We start from the raw sequence: 17,586 nt of genomic DNA, 5'->3' as shown, positions 1-17,586 counted from the left end.
CTGCAGCTGTAAAAATCGCATTTGTTGACCTCTGATTCAGTGCACATAAGGATGCAATACACATGGGCAGGAGCCAACGGTGGCATACAGGTATTAAAATCTAACATTTTTAAAATTCATGCCCACCACCATAACCTTCCCCCACATGTGATCATCCTCTGGACAAAGGCAGATGGAACAAGTACAATAGTGCCCTTAACTCCTCAACACGAAGCACTGCCATCGCTTTCCACTGGATTCTAAATCCTGATGGTTATCAGTTTGATGGTGTGAATGTGGTCTGCTGCCTACATCAGTCTCTGTGTCAAGCACCATGGGCTTCAAGCCCTCTGCCAAAAAACCCTAGGCCATGAAGACTGTAGACGTTGGCGAGGGCAAGGAGGCTGATGTCACGGGCGGTTGCTGATTTGTTGGTTGGGCTGAAGTGGGCTTGTTTTGTGAACATATCAATGAACGTGACAATGGCGGTGTAGGTGCGACCATCAAAGCTTTTGGAGGGCGGCAGGCTGGTGATGAGATCTATAGACACCCTATGGGTCCAGGGACGTTAAGGTGTAGGCATGAGATAAGGAGGAGGCCAAGCAGAAGCTGGGTGAACGGCTTGGAGCGCTGGCAGGTGGGGCAGGATTGTACGTAGGTGCGGACTGTGCACGATTCACATGGGGCCACCAGTAGCGGGCGGAGATGGAGGCGAGGGTGCGATGATTTTATCCAAGGTGACCGGAGTAGGCTGCATCATGGGATTCATGGAGGAGGAGGCGGTGAAGGGCTGGGCCGGCGGGGATGGTGATGCGGTTGGCGAAGTAGAAGAGACCATCTGGGGCATGTTTGGAGTACATGGGTTCGGTGGTGTAACCAGAAAGGATGGCGGTGGTGAGGCTGGGATCTGCAAGGATGTGGCAGGTGAGGTTGAAGCAGGCACGACGGAGTGTGTTGTTGGTGGGGATGTCGACAGGCGGTTCGGTGGAGGAACAAAGTGGGACGGATGATGGAGGTGGCTGTATAGGAGGTGGTGGCGGAATGGACGGTGGAGGAGAAACACTGAAGGGTGGGTCGGGAAAGGGTGGAGGCTGAACAGGAAACTGGGAGAGAGTGTCGGCCATGTTTTGCAGTCCAGGGCGGTAGGTGATGGAGATGTAGCCTTGAAACGATGCAAGCAGCTGAGCCCAACAAGCTTGGCGCCACGAGAGGTGCTTCTGTGTGAAGACGCGCTGCAGGGTGGTGTGGTCGGTGCACAGCGTGACATGGCAACCTTCAAGATAGCACTGAAACTTATGCACAGCATGTTTACCGCAAGCAGCTCCAGCTTGTGGAGTGGATAAATAGCTTCGTGTCGATTGAGCTTGCGGGACTCAAACAGACGGGATGAAGGGTGCTGTCTCGTTCCTGGAGGAGTACTGCACCGAGGCCAAGGATGGAGGCATCTGTATAGAGGGTGAAGGTGGCTGAGGGACCCGTTTGTGAATGAGGAGCGGGGGATGGAGGTGGGTGCGTCATGAAGAGCATGGAAAGCGGTGACATCATCGGGTGGCAGGGTTTAGGGAAAGGGCTGGTTGGTTTTGTTGAGTGTGGTGAGGGGGTGGGCGATGCGGGTGTAGTCCTTGATGAAACGGCGGTAGAACCCTGTGAAGCCAAGGAAGGCGTGAACGTCGGTGATGGAAGAGGGAATGGGGAAGTGGGTGAGAGCGGTGAGTTTGTCGGGATCCGTCACGGGAGATGATGAATCCGCAGAATTGTGTTGATGGTTGAGCGAGGTGAGGTGGACATGGAGGTGAGGCAGACGACGAGGGGAAATGGCAAAGGAGAAAATCATTTGCTATCACTGCGGGCAGCCCTTTGGCAAGTGCCACCAATGCGGCAAACAGCCACATTACAATGACGACCGCAAAAATGCGGATGCATAGGAAGTTGCCCGCAGCATAGCCTCAGGCAGCTCGTGTAGGGAGCCGATGGACATTGAGGAGCCAACCCTGAACCCAGTGCCTCCGCCAACGGTGGACTGTAGCTACTCTGTGCTTCACTCAATGTTTTTGTGTCTGCAGAAGGCCAGAAGGTGTTCGCGGTCAACGCATCTTGTAACACAAAAAGTGACAACTCCTTGTGCCCTGACTTTGCCTGCTCTGAATCGTTCACTTCGCACGACCTTAGCGGACGGCGTATCTGGTGCAACGCGCGATTCCGCATTTCGTGCGATCCCTTGGCTGAATCACTACAGCAGTTGCAAGCAGCACACTCCGGACAAAACTAGTGCAGTTATTTTGGTGCCTAAAACCCTAAGTGCGCCCAGCTGGAAATGGAGTTTCACACCGGCGATTGGACCCTACTCAAAGAGTTTACAAAACCGCTCCCCAATCATAACCAGCTCCGGAACCCCAGCAGCTAGCCAGAGCGGCAACCGCTCCTGCTTCTTGAAGTCCTGACCCCTGTTTTGCGGCCTGGGGCCAGCCCACCCAGCCAACAACTGCCAAAGCTTCCAGCAACAGCCTCCAACAAACGCCTCACGTGACGTCCTAGGATACCTCCACCACTGCGGGGTAATTGGGTCGCAGCTTCACGGCCTCGTGGCTTGGCTGCTGCTCTGGTGGGATCCGGTGCTTTGTCACTCTTTACTTTGGATCCTATATCCTCATCTCAGCTCTCGCCTTCATTGCAAACCCTTAAAGCTGAACACGAAACGGCATCTCTTCAAAGTATGCCGGTCCAAGTTCGTAAGAAGATTTGAAGATTATACGGGTCCGGGTAAATCTCGTTCTCGCTGCCCATGCCTACAGGGCACCATGACAGGTAATTTAAAATATTCATTTTGTTTGAACACGAAGATACTGAAAAGGTTTCGTGATGGCCCGTATAGAGTAGGGATGTTGTACAGGTAACTAAATCAGGAGGTGGTAGATTGGCTCTGGAAGTTCTGGAAGTCGATGATTCCAAGAATGTTCCTTTTTTTATTAGTCAGCATACTAATCATTGGAATACATTGGTAGAGCCCATAAGTACAGTTGAATCAGGGGATGCTCCGGTCGGTGTTGCCCCGGCTGTCCCCAATGCTGGCGCCCTTCCCGCGTGAAAGACACACGCACACGCACACATATACACAGAGAGGGCAGCTTGCAGAGAGCGTCTTTCGATGCTGGCTGCTGTACGGCGGTCTCCTGGCACAGCGTTTGAGGCTGTGTGCCTACGTACACCCTTACAAGGTATCCGGCGGTCCAGGCTCTGTGTCGAGCAGGAGAGGGGGCAGTGGCCCCTCACGCCCATCCCCTCTCCCCAAAGGGGGGAGAGCTGCGGCGGTCTTGTTCGTTGGAGCAGCTGGGCAGCAGCCCCTGGCCAGCGTCCTCGCCAACACGCGCACAGTGAAGGGAACTGAGGCGGATACACTTTGTCGATTTATTTCTTGTACTTGTGAAATTCCTGAACTCTTCAAACGGGACTGTCCCCGAGTTTCCGTCACACGGGAAGCGAAGATGCTGCAACGGCCCCGTCTGCACTTTGGTGTGGGACGGTTTAGCGTGCAGCAAGGCGCCATCTTGCTAGTTAGTAGCTCGATGCGTAGCACGGCTGAAAGCTACAGGCCCCAAGAGAGTGTGCATGTACGTGATAGGCCCCAAAATCCGCGGCTTTCCATCCTTTCCATCTTGCCATGCAAGTCTGTACGCATGTAAGTAATTCCTGAATGGCCAGTCTGATTACACTGCCGTACATGGCCGTACTTGAGGGGTTACCGCATCACGTACCATGTCAGGCACCGGGACATTTTGACACTTTGCTTTCCACCATATGCTGCTATATGTTTATTAAACGCGGTACTAAAGAACCGCGACAAAGTCGGGTTCTTTGTAGCACAATTTTACTCAACTATAGCAAGGGACAAAGCGACAGGCATCAACGATTTAGGGACGTGCGCTAATACGACGGTCAAAGTGTATATCACAAAGTGTACTACTGCTAATGAAAGGAGCTTCGCCGTCCCTTGTAGAAGCTCTCGCTCGAACATGAAATATCGAGAGCTTCCAACACCAACACCGATAGATACACCTCTCTCGGAGCCCTTCCCACCCCCCTCCACAATGTTCCACACCCCTCGACATTTCCCACAAGTCCGCAAACTGGCGCACGTCCATAGAGCATAGCACATCAGGTGGTCGGTGGGCACACGACACCCCCCCCCCCCGGGGGAGCATGTGGGGAAAAGCGCGGATAGCGACCCACGGAAGCGATAAAGGACAACACAAGCAAAGCCTGGTGCAACAACTCCACTACATTACACAACACATTGCCGTACCTGCTGCCATACAGTAAACGTACGCACCAAGCAACATGGACCATAGCATGGCTATTTTTCACAGAAGGCTCGACATGACGGGACGTGTATAGTCGTTATGCCGTACACAACAACAAAACAAACAGTGCATAGCTCTTAAAGACGCATAGCTCGGATCCATATAGCTCCACAATGAGGAGGGAGGTCAGCAGCTTCAGGTTCGACCTCCCTCTTCATTGTGGAGCTGGGTTACCTGGAGTCCTCAGGAGCCCTGCGGAACGAGACCAACGATTTGTAACCCCCACGCAACTTAGCTGCTGTCCCCGCTATCAGAATACGAAACGCACTCTAAGGAACATCGTACATAATCCAGTCGCGATAGTTCTTCCACAGCTCCTCGACTCTGGCTTTGCGACAACAGCCAACTTTTAATTTGCGACAACAGAAACGGCACGTAAATCTTGAACGGCAAATATGGTACAGCAACGGTACAGCAATGGATCACAGACCATTACAGAAACAAACCGACAACAAATAAGAATTATTCCCCAACGGACCTCGCTCTCGGTTGCACCACAACTACTCCGAGTACGGCATTCACCATGTTATGTACGGCAGATTGAACAAGTGTGCACCTGCATTTAGTTGCAGTACGGCTGTAACAGTTGTCACCGTTTAATTTATACAACATACATGACCAGCACCTGGCACCTGGTTTAACATGCAACCAAACTTCGTTTCCGCCAGCATTAATCTCCATTAATCCCCAAAATACGGAAATATGTTAACAATGGCAAAATATTATTCGTACATATGTAATAATGTTTTCGTTGTAAGGTTATGCTATTCCACAAAGCCCAACAGTAGCACAGAAGTGGAAAGGTTAAAAAAAAGAGAGACATGGCAGCGCACGTCCGTCTCGCACCGCACGTTTCGGCCGCTCCATCACTCCTCCATGAAACCCGCATAGAGCCGCACACGGGGAAAGATCCCCTCTTCCCCCAAAACAAACAAAAACAACGCCGAAACCGCTGACTTAATCAGCATTCCAGTGGAGAATGAGCTAAAAAAACAAGATCCACATGCAGATATGAAGGGAACAGCAACAACAGACATAAATAAATCTCACATCCCCCCCCGAGCCATCCGTACGGATGTCCAAAGGGCTAAAACCCCCGTCCCTTCCCGCCAATGTGATACCCTCAAGATTGCACCTTGATAGGAATAAAAAAATCCTTTGCTCCTTTGTCTTTTTTATTGTTATAATAATTGTCTGTACCTTTCAATTTTAACGGTGGCGCTCGCGACCGCTCCCCTTTTCCCTCTGTGCCGACTGGATCCATCTTCTGTTACCATCTTACCTCGACGCAAAAATGCCCTGATCGACAACGCAATGCGCATTATCTTCATCGACGTCTTTTTTCATTTCCTATCCATCCATGCTTTTGCACATAACGTGCTTAGCAATCTCCTCGCTTCAACAGCATTCAGGCGACACACGTGCGTTTCTTATTATTAATCATATAACCACATCAAGACCAGGAGGATCGACAAGAGGAACGACCCGAAGTTCCTGGGACAGTCGTACAACCTAGGGTGTGGTACGACTCACCGACAGGTTCGTACAACATCCACGTGCACACCCTTTCATAGCCCACGCATGTTCGCTCGTCCTCCCTCTCCACCTCTTCCACACCAAACCAACCAACCAACCAACCGACAACCACCTGTTGCCCAACCACCAAGTAGTCCACATTCTATCGCCACCGTTTGCGAGTCTGAAAGGAAACTCAGACATGCATGTCATGTCCACAACGCGCATGATGAGGCAACCGTCTTTAAGCCTAAATACCCAGACGTACAACTCCAGGGGGGGACATCATCTGCTCATTGGACGCCCCAGTCAGCCAGGACGGTGAAGGCCAAGGCATTACCCAAAACACACTCAAGGTGTGGGTATACATACAGATCCAAGGAGGCACATGCACCATCTCTGTGTGTGGGGGGGGACAGATCTCCAACCGAGATCGCCGCTGCGGTGCCTATCTAGGACACCTTCACCTGACACACATACAGACGCGCACATCGCCAAAACCACAAGTGCTTAAGCCCACGCCGACGCCCACGCCTACCACCCTGCTCATAGGGATTGCGTGCGGAAATGGTGTTATACTCTGGCATCGTTTCACCGGATCAAGGCACCACCACGATCTCAAAACACGCCGGCAGATTAATCGCACAAGATCTATTAAAAAAATCTACAATAACGCACAAAAGTCCGCGTGCACATATACACACACACACACACATGAGAGCACAAAACACACACATACACACAAAAAATACGGAAATCGGAAAAGCAGCTTCTCATCCCTCCAGTCATAAACCCTAATAAAAATAAATGCAGCAACACATGCGCCCAGTTGTCTCGTATGTGTCTGTATGTATGTATGTATGTCGATATACCTGCAGAATTGCACGAATTATTTCCTCCCATGCAAAAGACTTCAGAGTGACCGTATAGGGACGGAGAGGGCACGCGGAATGGGGTGCACGGAAGTTGTTTAGCACGATCGCCTTCATGCACCCCCTTACGCGACTTTGATCAATGCGGATTGGCTGGATGGGTGGGCGACCACCAGCCCCGAAATCACCAGCCCCGAAACCACCAGCCCCGAAATCACCAGCCCCGAAGGTTTTCCGCCAAAACTCACCTTATAACCAAATAATACCCGAGGGGAACCTTGCCAAGGACCAACCCTGATGACGTTGCGATCTAAGACTGGCAGACGCCTTAGCAGCCCGCTTTGGAGTGCCTAACGGGAAACAGGTGTTGGACAACTAGGCTACACCGTATGACAGTTCCGTACAATGGCATGCGTGGACACCGCCCATTCAATTGTCACGGGCGGGCTGTCCGGGGCGCCCCTCAACGGAACCACCAACAGCAGCAACACGTTGCCAACACCATCAGCGGGAATTTCGTCACCATCAACAGCAACATCACATCATCAGCAACAACATCAACAATCTGCGTCAGCAACGGAAATAGCAGCACAGTAAACCGACGTAGCTGCAGCACCACCAGCAACAGCAACTACAGCTGCCAATACAATTGCAACTTCGACAGCAGTTATATAGTATTAGGGATCACGAAAACGTCAAAAGAGCCTTAGCACGGTGCATGGCATTATGAGCACCAGCAGGGCAGGCAGGCGCAGCTGTCGTGCGAACCAAGAGTAAAACCCATTCCGTTGTGCGATTGTGGGAAGGTCTACAGCTACAGAAGGGCCCCAGCCGCAGCCGCAGCCTACATCACGCTGGTTAGCGCTCCAGGCCTCGGTGCACATGTCTCAAGATGACGTCAACTCATTGGTTCCGACGGCGGCGACACAGGGCGCGCAAATCACGTACCTAGTGATATACACCGACACGCCGCCTAGCATTCATTGGATCCAATAAAAAAATCCATTTTGGGGCACACAAACACTGTAACTGTAACAGGATCCAGACAGTTCAACGTCCATGGAAGGCCTTGCGCTTGCTTCCGTACACCGTACACACCGGAATAACCCGAAGCGAAGTACGACAGCAAAAGCGCGCCGCCACTACTACTACTGCCGCGCCCGGCGACAGGATGGCAGTATGTAGCAGTAGGCTGTATCTCCTCGGAAAGAAGGGACTAAAAAAACCAGCAACCACTTTCGCGATGATGGTCCCCGCCCGTGTTCGAATCCCATCGAGCGCCGCGATGGGCACACAATAATAGAAGAAAGGGCAATAGAGGCGGTGGGGGGGGGCACAGATGGGGCCACAAACACTAACATATCGGACGAGTTACGACACTCAAAACATCAGCTGCCACAAAGTACGACAAAGAGTCGATATGCAGCACGACAAGGTCAACCCTAAGCCAACGAAACGAAATGCGGGACATACATACATACATACATACATACATACAGGTATTAGAATTTCGGACACCACACATCCAGAAATCATGATGGGCGAAACAGAGAAACAACTGTATGTATGTGCGTATGTATGTAATTACGAGACCTATATGCTTTTCTTAGCAACAGCCACGGCAATGGTAAGCCACGGTAATCCAAACTCTGCTTGTGTATCTATCTGCATATGCTATTGCACCGAAACCCGCTCCCGGAGGTCCCTGGGTACGAACGGGGTACGGACCTTTACCTTTTTGCCCTTTCCGTACCACCCAGCTCCTACCTTAAGTCCAGAACCTACATCCGATTACATTCTGCAGCCTTCACGTCTGGCATCACGTCGGCGTTCCACAACAACAAATGTAAAAAGCCATCAGACAAGACACCAGACAAGACATCAGGCAAGACATCAGGCAAGACATCAGACAAGCCTCCAGATGGCATGTAGTATGGTTGTCCTTCCTCACCATCCCTTCATTTTCGTCCAACCTACACACAGCCCACCACAACCCATAAGACGGAGGAAAAGTCTGAAAAAGTGCGCTTCTCCGTGAAGCATTACTTTAGCTCATCATCCCCATCCCACAAGCCCATTGCAAGACATGCAAGTCGTCCTCGTACTTTCATACCTGTCGTCAAGTCCATGCAGGCGGTTCGTCCATCACCCTTCAACAAAAAAATTCCCTCTTTTTTGGCATTGACCCCACGTCATTGGAACTTAACCACCATATAGTTACCTCCACAAACGGTCATCAGAAGAGAGCATTACAGCTCAACCTGCTTCTGTTCTCACACACACACACACACATACATACATACATACATACATACATACATACATAAACATATGCAGGATATATTCTTCCAGCCAGGAGCGACCCGAATTCGCGAACAAACAAGGCTGAACCGCCCCCCGAGGACTGCTGACCTGCTGCGCTATTTCCATCGATCCCTAAACATCACATACAACACAAATCCCCCCTTACAAAACACTCCGTTAAAATTCAAACCTCAAACAACCAGGTTCACGCATTTATGTGCGCTGGGCACATATCCTTGCATATCGTGCATCCTTGCACATCGTCAAACCCGCACACTTCAATTCCAACTCCTCACCGCGAACATGACATGACACGATATATATGATATATTAATATGATTATATGCGCTGCTGCCTTCCTCTGCGACTGTTCGATTCCCTCATCTAAGCCTTTTTTGCGAATCACGCGACACAACTGATTGCGGGACCATCTATCCACGCGCGTTTCTCCGGGCACGGAGGCCCAATCGCCGCATAGGGCAAAACCCCAACCGACAACCGACGAGCAGGAAAACGCCGGCCGGTAAGCCGAAGACGCAACCAGTTCCCGCATCACCATATCATAACCATCAACCATCATCATATCCTAACCATCAACAGTGAGCAAGGCCCTTAGTACTTGAGGACTCCTCTTTTTGTAACTTCAAAACAAGCTAGCTAGCTAGACATAAGAACGATTTTAAAGCTAGCAATGCCCCACTTCTGAGCAGCAGATAGAACCAAAACAAATACTTTATTCAGGCAACGGCAAACAGCAAACACATCAGGGGGGCTCAGGTAGCATCACTGGGCGGGTGAGGTTTGTGCGTAAAGTGGGGTGCTGGGACAGAGCACCGTAACGCCGCCACACTCCTCAACCCTTTTCAAATGACTCAAAAGCATCAGCAGGCATATGCATTGAGCACAAAACAGCAGAGAACTGGCAGCTATGCACAAACGCACAAACATAAAGCTCCAGGAGGGGCTCACGGGGGCCATTGCGTCATTGCAAAACAATAAACACAGAGGGGCTCACGGGGCCCGGCCGCGGCGGTGGGTGGGTTGGGTTGTCCAGCGCGCAGAGACAGAAAGAGCCCTCTGTAAAAAGAACAATCCGTACGGTGACAGTCGTACTGGAAAGACACCAGCTTGTACGGCAGGCGCTGAGAAGCTTACGCCAAGAATGAAGGACCGTCAGAAAGTCAGTCGAGGACGTTTTGCGGCGCCGGGCGCCCGGGCTGTATCCGCCTCCAGGCCCTCCCAGCCGCCTGCCGCCGCCGCCGCCGGTGGTGGTGGTGGTGGTGGTGGTGGTGGCAGCGGCACCTGCGGCGCCTCATCCCACTCCTTGAGGATAGCTACCAGCGCTTCCACACCGGATGACTGCCGTGGCGGCGGCTCGGCTCTGAAACCATCGTACAGCATCCTGTCATACGGCTTCTCCGCCGCTGCCTCTTCCTGTCCCGTCGCCGCCGCCACAGCAGCTGCCGGCCGCTTAGCATTTGTAGCTGTAGCTGTGGCTATGGCTGTAGCTTCCGGCTGGGAGGGGGAAAGTGGAGGTGGCGACAGTAACGGCTGCATAGATGGCAGACAGGCGGGAAGGAGGCCCTGCTGCTGCTGCTGCTGCTGCAGCGTCGGCGGCGATGGCGGCAATATGCCAAGTCTTACCATCGTCATTATAATCTGCTTCTGTCGCTCCAATATGGAGCAAAGTAAGGGATGAATGCTGCTGCCCGTCCCAGACGCCGACATGGACTTGTACTGCATCAGAGGCGGCGGCCCAGGCTGCATTAACACCGTCGCTGCCGTCGCTGCCGACAGTTGAGGTGACAGTGTACGGCACGCGATGGCGGCGCTATCTGCAGCAGTGGCGGCGGCGGCGATTGGACCGGACAGTGGAGCCAAATGGACCCCGGAGGCCGCGGCTGTGGTGGTGCCGCTACGGTTGTCGGTTGCGGTGGTGGTGCCCCCCGCGGCCGCCGCGTTGGCAGTGCCGGCGGCTGCAGCACCGGCGACATAGCTGGCTGAGTCTGGAAGCCTTGGCGGCGGCGCAAGCTGCTGGTCGGCATTCAGGACTTCTTCGTTGCACAGCTCTGTGGCGGGGCAGGGCAGGGGGACACCCACAAACACAAAGGCACGTGTGCTTTGGAAAGGTCGGCCGCGAGACGTCCAGCCGGGATATATGTCCCTGGACATCCAGCCGGGTTCAGCACTCCAGGCACGTCCTGCACCTCGATGTTGAGCGTGTAGGACTTAAAAAAGTCCGAGGGCACCTGCCCCTTAGCCGCGTAGGTGGCCGCCAGCACGTTGTCCGGGATATGTCCCGTTACATCCCTGAACAACACGACCTTTCATCTCCAGTGTCGTACGTGCTTCCCAGCTTACAGTTATATCATGTCGTATATCTGTGCAGATATATGTATGTATATATGTATACATATGTATATATATGTATGTATATGTATATATGTATATATGTATGCATGTATCTACGCTCAGCTTTTCAGTGCTCAACACGCGCAGCAACCACATCCCGAGGGGGGGAGGTGGGGAAAGTGTGCCCAATCCAAAACCCACACACCCCAGGAAATCCTCCCGCTGCTCCCCGACAGTCCTGCCTGACTAAACTTCCAGCTCCGGTTCCCGGACGGACAAGTTATGGCACGCAGCCAACCACCCTCCGCAACCCCACCTGCATACAGAGCTGCAAAATCGTCATCATCGACGGGGCTGGATGTTGCACCGGGCGACCAAGGCGCCGCCGCAGCTGCCGTTGTCGTACGGTCTTCCATCTGCCCAGTCGTCGCCGTTGCGGGGTTGCCGTCGCCGCCACCGACGGATGCTGGCAGCAGCGCCGTGGCGTCGGCGTCGGCGGCCTCGCCACCGGTCAAACCCGCTGGCGCTGCCTGGAAGGTACAATCTCCAACGGCCACGTCAGCATTTAAATGTACGGTAGGTACGGCAGGTAGAGCGAAGCCAGTAGCCCAGAAGCTGGCGCATGGTGGGGCCCGAGGAGGGGGCTCTGGAGCATCGGCGGTTGGCTCCGGAACCAGGTTACGACGATGAGGCCAGCTACCCCCATCTACTGTGAAGCCTGCATGAACAAGGCAAACATGATAAATATAAAAACACCTTCCAAGACACAAATCCGATTATAGTAATCAGAAGTAATCCAACCTACATAATCGCTTGTACTCCTGCTTTCTCTTTTTCTTTCTTGCGTTTCATATAAATAAGTCAGAGAAGTTGCTGCAAGGGAGTTTCGAACCAGGATGCCTCGTTTGATTCCATGTAAAATAATGAGGGTGAACAAGAAAACTTATTATATTTCCTAGGCGCGACATTTGTATGGAGCCTCTCATCTAATCTGAATCTCACCATTCGCCGGATGCTCGACGGTTACAACCCGCCAGGGTCCGCAAGGGGCTGTCGCAATGGGGGCCCCCCCGCTACTGCCTCCACTGGCAGCAGCGGCTCGTTCCGAAGAGCGCGGGGTTGCACAGCCGACACCGCCAACACTAGCCCCGGCGCCGCTGCTATGACTGCCGACGTCGCCGCTGGCAACAGGGGCGGCATCCGTTCCGCCGCCGATGCTGTTGCTGCTACCGGAGTCGGAATTCGATGACAGAGACGGAAAGGATTCCGCTCGGGAGCCCGGAAGGGGATTCCGTGATGGACGCGGCGGCGGTGCGGCCGCCGCCGCCGCCGCCGCCGCCGCCGCGGCGCCTGGAACCCCGTCTGTGCCATTGCCACGACAAATAGCGCCACCGTCATCGTCGTCGCCGTTGGCGGCGCCACAGAGTCGCGTGCTGGAAGCGAAGCATTGACGCAGCTCTGGCTGCTGATACTGCTGCTGGAGGTGCGGCCACTGCTGCTGCTGCGGCGGCGGTCGTGCGGAAGCGGTCGGCTCAGATCCCCTCCCAAAGCAACGATGAGGTGAGGCCACTTCACTGCCGATAAGGGTCGCCGGGCCTTCATGTTCCGGTCGGCAGGGACCGGTCGGGCTGGCCTGCTGGGAAGCCTGGGAGGAGTCCGGCGCAGTATGCATGGTGTGGAAGCTGCTTTGGAGGGGCGCCGGTAGCCTCTCCTGAAGCTGCGGCACCGCTGCCGCTGCTGCTGCCGCTGCCGCCAGGAGGACCGCTGACGCAGGCAGCGTTTGACCAAACGCGCACAGCCGGGGCTGCGCCAGAAGCGACGGTAACGGCAATGGGAGAGTTGGCAATGGCAGCTGAGACATGGCTATGTCGCCGTGGGTGCCGAACGAAGGCGGGGCTGTGGGCGATGTGGGCAGCTGTGGGCTATCCAAAGACGAGCGGATGGCGGCCTCATTGGCTGGAGGGTTGCGCGCAAAGTGCAAGACTGCGAGCGGCAGCCAGATATGCGCTTGGCTGCGCTTTGGCTCATCATGATACCTGCGAAGGTGGTGTTTAGGGCAAGCAAGCAATGTTTTTTGGGCAACTTAAGTATGCGGCCAGAAAAAAGTGGACGTTGTTAACTACTGACGTAATAAGAATAAACGCGAGGACGGAAGCTTAAGTTTTGCCCAATTGGACAAGCTTATGTAGCTGAGAGCACTAGGACAGGCTTATTGACGTGCGCATCGACAGGTCAGACTAAGTCCAAGCTGAGATTGAACGTACTTGACTTCAAAGCGACATGTGGAGGAATCGTAGCCGCGTATAGTTGCGGCTCTCCACGATCCCAGGCCCTCAAACGCTGTTGGCAGTTGTGTAGTGGGTACATCACGTATGCCCGGCTTGATCACCGCATCAGTGCGGTCTGGGACCAGTTTGCCGTTCCAATGGAAGACGTTAACCTGCCGTCGCCTCAAGCATTCCCCTCCCATCTGCAAACTGGCGGACTGCAGCCAAGCGGCGAGGGGAATCTGCGCGAAGGGCGACCACCGGAGAGCTTCGGGTGAGGCCGCTTCGTTCTAAACAAAATTATGTTCATAATCAACTGCCTATGGCCAATACGTGGTTTAGATATGAACCCTCGGATTATTAGGGGGAGAACGGGCTTTATAGACAGGTCATTCCTCATGAGCTGGCAAAATGGCACCAATTAAAAGGTCGAAGCGTTTTCAGGTTCACGCAGCTGACGTAGTCAATACTTGGGGGCTCATGTAATGAAACAACCCCTTGACGTGTTGAGGGTTTTGAGCAGAGAATCTCTCAACTTACCTTTTCTTCAGAGCCAGACTTTACAACTTGTACCTCCGCTAAGCTAGCAGCTTTGGGGCCGACGTGCAGCGCCCAGTCGCCAAGACCGAGGACACAGCCCCCAGTACGATAGGGCGAAAGTGGGCGTTTCTTGCAAGAATCACAGGAGCAGGCGACATATACAGTTGCGAACGAGGCTCCATGGCTTGTGACAAGCCGGGCGCTTGCGCCGTTGTGGAAAAATACCACTTGCGGCAAATGTTGCTCCCATGGAAGCGGAGCCATTTGTGGCTGCATTACATACGCGCAGATAAAACAGATACCCTGGGAAGTGCAGTAAGCTAAAAACGAAACTTACGCAAAAGGTATCTAATATCATTGATGCCGACCTGACATGCACAATATCTGCTGCTGTACCTCGGTTGGTACACGGTACGGGTTAGGAATGCATCTTCGATGCGTCCAGGTGTTGCAGATTGTTTTACATTATGCTATCCTAAGCACGTGTTTGTCCTTTCCGCTTCAAGTTGCTTATTTCCAAGTTTGGCTGTGCAATTTGAAGATGTGCCTGGTGCACAAGATGCTTCGCGATACGTATTCCACAGTAATAGAGGATTTTACACTATAATCTCAGATAAATTTGAAGCTGCCCTTTGGCATCTGCTTAGCATTACGGTATCCTTACTCATGGAGGTTGGCATTGCGTTACGCATTTCAGCCTGCTAGCCGGGTTGATTATTTGTTCGCAATAGCTATAAAATAATAGGAGGTACCTGTGATGTCGATGGGATTGCAATCTGCTGCCAAGAATTGAAACCCTAGGGCCACGTGACCCTGATCAGATTCGCTCCGGCCTCGCATTACGGCATGCATCTGACTCGTCTGGGTAAAAGACAAGACGTACTTTTAAAGAACAAACATCTCCTGGCTTGCTCAGCTTCTGAAGGCTATTTCCAAAAGCATGGTGAAGACAGATACGGCTCTTCAACCCTGTTAGACGCATCCCACTGCTTCGACCGAGGGTCACAATCGATCGCCCATACATCCATCCATGCCGAATTTTACACCAGTTCACCCAGCTCATTACCACATGTACACTACCGATACATTACCTACATATAACAATGATACATGCTGCATCTAACAAGGGTACTCATTCTCTAGTCAGCTGCAGTGACAGGCACGAGCAACTTCCGGCATACACACACCCTTCCCACTTCCCTCCACCCCATCCCCACCGGCCAGCCAGCCCTCTAGGAGGTCGGAATCCTGCATCCTGTATTCTGCATCATCTTCGTCGTCATCTTCGTCGTCATCAACGTCATCATCATCGTGCCATTCCTACTGTTGCGCGCCTCGCAGCCTATCGCGAGTGCTGACCTCGAGCAGCAGGATCAGTCCGTTGGTGAGGCGACTGCGAGTAGCGGCCACGCGGCCGTTGCAGCTAAACGCCTGCGTGAGGTGATGAGGTGGGGAGGATTGGAACCGGGATGATGATGATGATGAGGAGGAGGAGGAGGAGGAGGAGGAAGAAACGTTTTGGAGACGTAACAACGTCAACCTCAACCGCATTTCGTCCCACAACCGCATAGAACAAATCAAGTTGTGCGACATAGGAACAGTTAGATGCCACGAGTCGATGGGTGAGAAAATGGCAATTGGCACAAACGAAAACGTTTGCTGCAGAAAATGTGTCTTGCAGAAAATTGCCGAAGACGCAAAGCAAACAGCTGCCTTGAAGGCAAAAATGAACCTTATAATTAGCTACAAAATTCTACGTTGCGCACATAACCGCAGTGCAGTAAGTAATAGCAAATAGAAAATTCTGTTGAATTATTTTGGCCCCTAAAGACAACAAACGTACAACATAGTATGACATCTATGCGCGTTCCGCACCAAAAGCTCATTTGTAGGGAACGGTAGCGGGATTGTGGTGGCTGGCGCTGCGGGATCCTCGCGACACGTAGGCGATGTCGGTAGGGAGCTCCCCCAGTCAGGCTCGTCACCCGGGGCGGCGCCACCGCCACCGCCGCCGCCGCCGCCGCCGCCGTCCATCCGTCGCTGCCGCCGCCACGCCAGCCATGCAGAAGCGCGGCGCCAGGCCTTGGGCCACCTCAGCTCGACCCGTACTTCCCGTACGGTGTACGACAGATGGCCCGGCGCCTTCCACTCGCAGGGCCCCCTGGCACCGCGTGGGACAGCAACAACAACGTGCCGAGGTGGGTGGAGAGCCGCAGTACGGAGCCGCGGACCGTCAAAATGCGCGAGGGGCGGGAAGGGGTTTGTCGTCGTACGACGACATCAATAAATTAGGTGAGGGCTATGTGAGAACATCACAAGGTGCAGCAATTGCAGGCGGCGGTTGCGGCCCGCACAGGGGGGGGAAGCTGAGCAGCAGCCCGCCGTCCCCGTGTATCTCTCCTTGTACCTCTCCTCTCTTACAACCCCAAACCCTTTGCACCCCCATATCGGCCGTATCGCCCCCGTACCCCCCCACCCCCTCCTCCCCATGTACTTGGTTGTGGATTTAGAATTAAGGAAACCGAATTGCGCATCTGAAGGTTGTCGAACATTTGGCGATAGATTCCCCTATAGATCTAGCACCGCACATGTCCGCTCCTGGCCCCTATCGCTGCCCCGCCCCGGCCCTTAGTCGGCCGATGCTGTGATATACCCAAGCCCCGCTGGCCCCCCGCGCGGTGTCCACAACAATCACGTAAGCCGTACATCGTACGACGTCCTGTGGTGGCGCTGTGTACACTTGTACGTGTTTCAAGCCATTTCTCTTTCCCTCTCCCCCCCCCCCACACACACGTCGAGAGCACGTCCTCCCGAGAGCCGTTTTTGTTGGTGTTGTGTTGCCATCGGGCCGACGTTGAACCCCGTCAACGTCATATGACTAAGATCAACGAAGAAGTCTATCTCACGCGCGCGAGAGCGTGTGCGCCTCGACACACAACAGAAACGTGGTTCATAGCACTTCACGAAAAACCTTGCTCAGTCGTCAGAAAAGAATTTGTACGGATGCTGCCGTACTGGCGCTGCCCGTCGTACATGACTTGCCTGAAGCCAGTGAATATGAAATCGAGATCGGTGCCCAGCGTGAAGGACGAGCCATCCGGAGACACCTGCGCACACACACATACATACATACACACACGTACATAAACACACGGGGTCAGTGGGAAACGGAAACTGCAACAGGTCGATATTAATCACGCACATTTCCACATTTCCACATACACACACGCCCCCCCCCACACACACGCGCATGGAACCATGGGTCACGGGAAACCCTCGGGGTTGGAGCGGTAAAAATCGCCAGCCGAAATGCAGTCGGAGCGGAGAGAAGAGAAACGGCCGCTCGTAGTTCGGGACCCAGGCGGCTGCGGGTGTGTGTGTGAGTGTGTGTGTGTGGGT

General features: G+C 53.5%; 1 protein-coding gene across 1 annotated transcript in view; it reads right to left on the bottom strand.

Annotated features, from left to right (window-relative positions):
* Nucleotides 1-9,909: 9,909 nt before the first annotated feature.
* Nucleotides 9,910-17,586, bottom strand: part of VOLCADRAFT_96489 (uncharacterized protein) — a gene marked incomplete at both ends in the record, with an annotated part of 9,873 nt that continues 2,196 nt past the window's right edge. Inside the window, 10 exons of the mRNA XM_002955482.1 lie at nucleotides 9,910-9,954; nucleotides 10,331-10,543; nucleotides 10,673-11,097; nucleotides 11,697-12,098; nucleotides 12,383-13,416; nucleotides 13,645-13,865; nucleotides 14,188-14,457; nucleotides 15,547-15,618; nucleotides 16,063-16,348; nucleotides 17,203-17,294. Coding sequence (XP_002955528.1) covers nucleotides 9,910-9,954; nucleotides 10,331-10,543; nucleotides 10,673-11,097; nucleotides 11,697-12,098; nucleotides 12,383-13,416; nucleotides 13,645-13,865; nucleotides 14,188-14,457; nucleotides 15,547-15,618; nucleotides 16,063-16,348; nucleotides 17,203-17,294 — 3,060 coding nt within the window. The remainder of the gene's footprint in view (nucleotides 9,955-10,330; nucleotides 10,544-10,672; nucleotides 11,098-11,696; nucleotides 12,099-12,382; nucleotides 13,417-13,644; nucleotides 13,866-14,187; nucleotides 14,458-15,546; nucleotides 15,619-16,062; nucleotides 16,349-17,202; nucleotides 17,295-17,586) is intronic.

The sequence above is a fragment of the Volvox carteri genome (genome assembly GCF_000143455.1).
Source record: "Volvox carteri f. nagariensis unplaced genomic scaffold VOLCAscaffold_52, whole genome shotgun sequence".
Taxonomy (NCBI): domain Eukaryota; kingdom Viridiplantae; phylum Chlorophyta; class Chlorophyceae; order Chlamydomonadales; family Volvocaceae; genus Volvox; species Volvox carteri.
The sequence above is the reverse complement of the archived record's forward strand: the minus strand, read 5'-3'. Positions and strand labels throughout refer to the sequence as shown.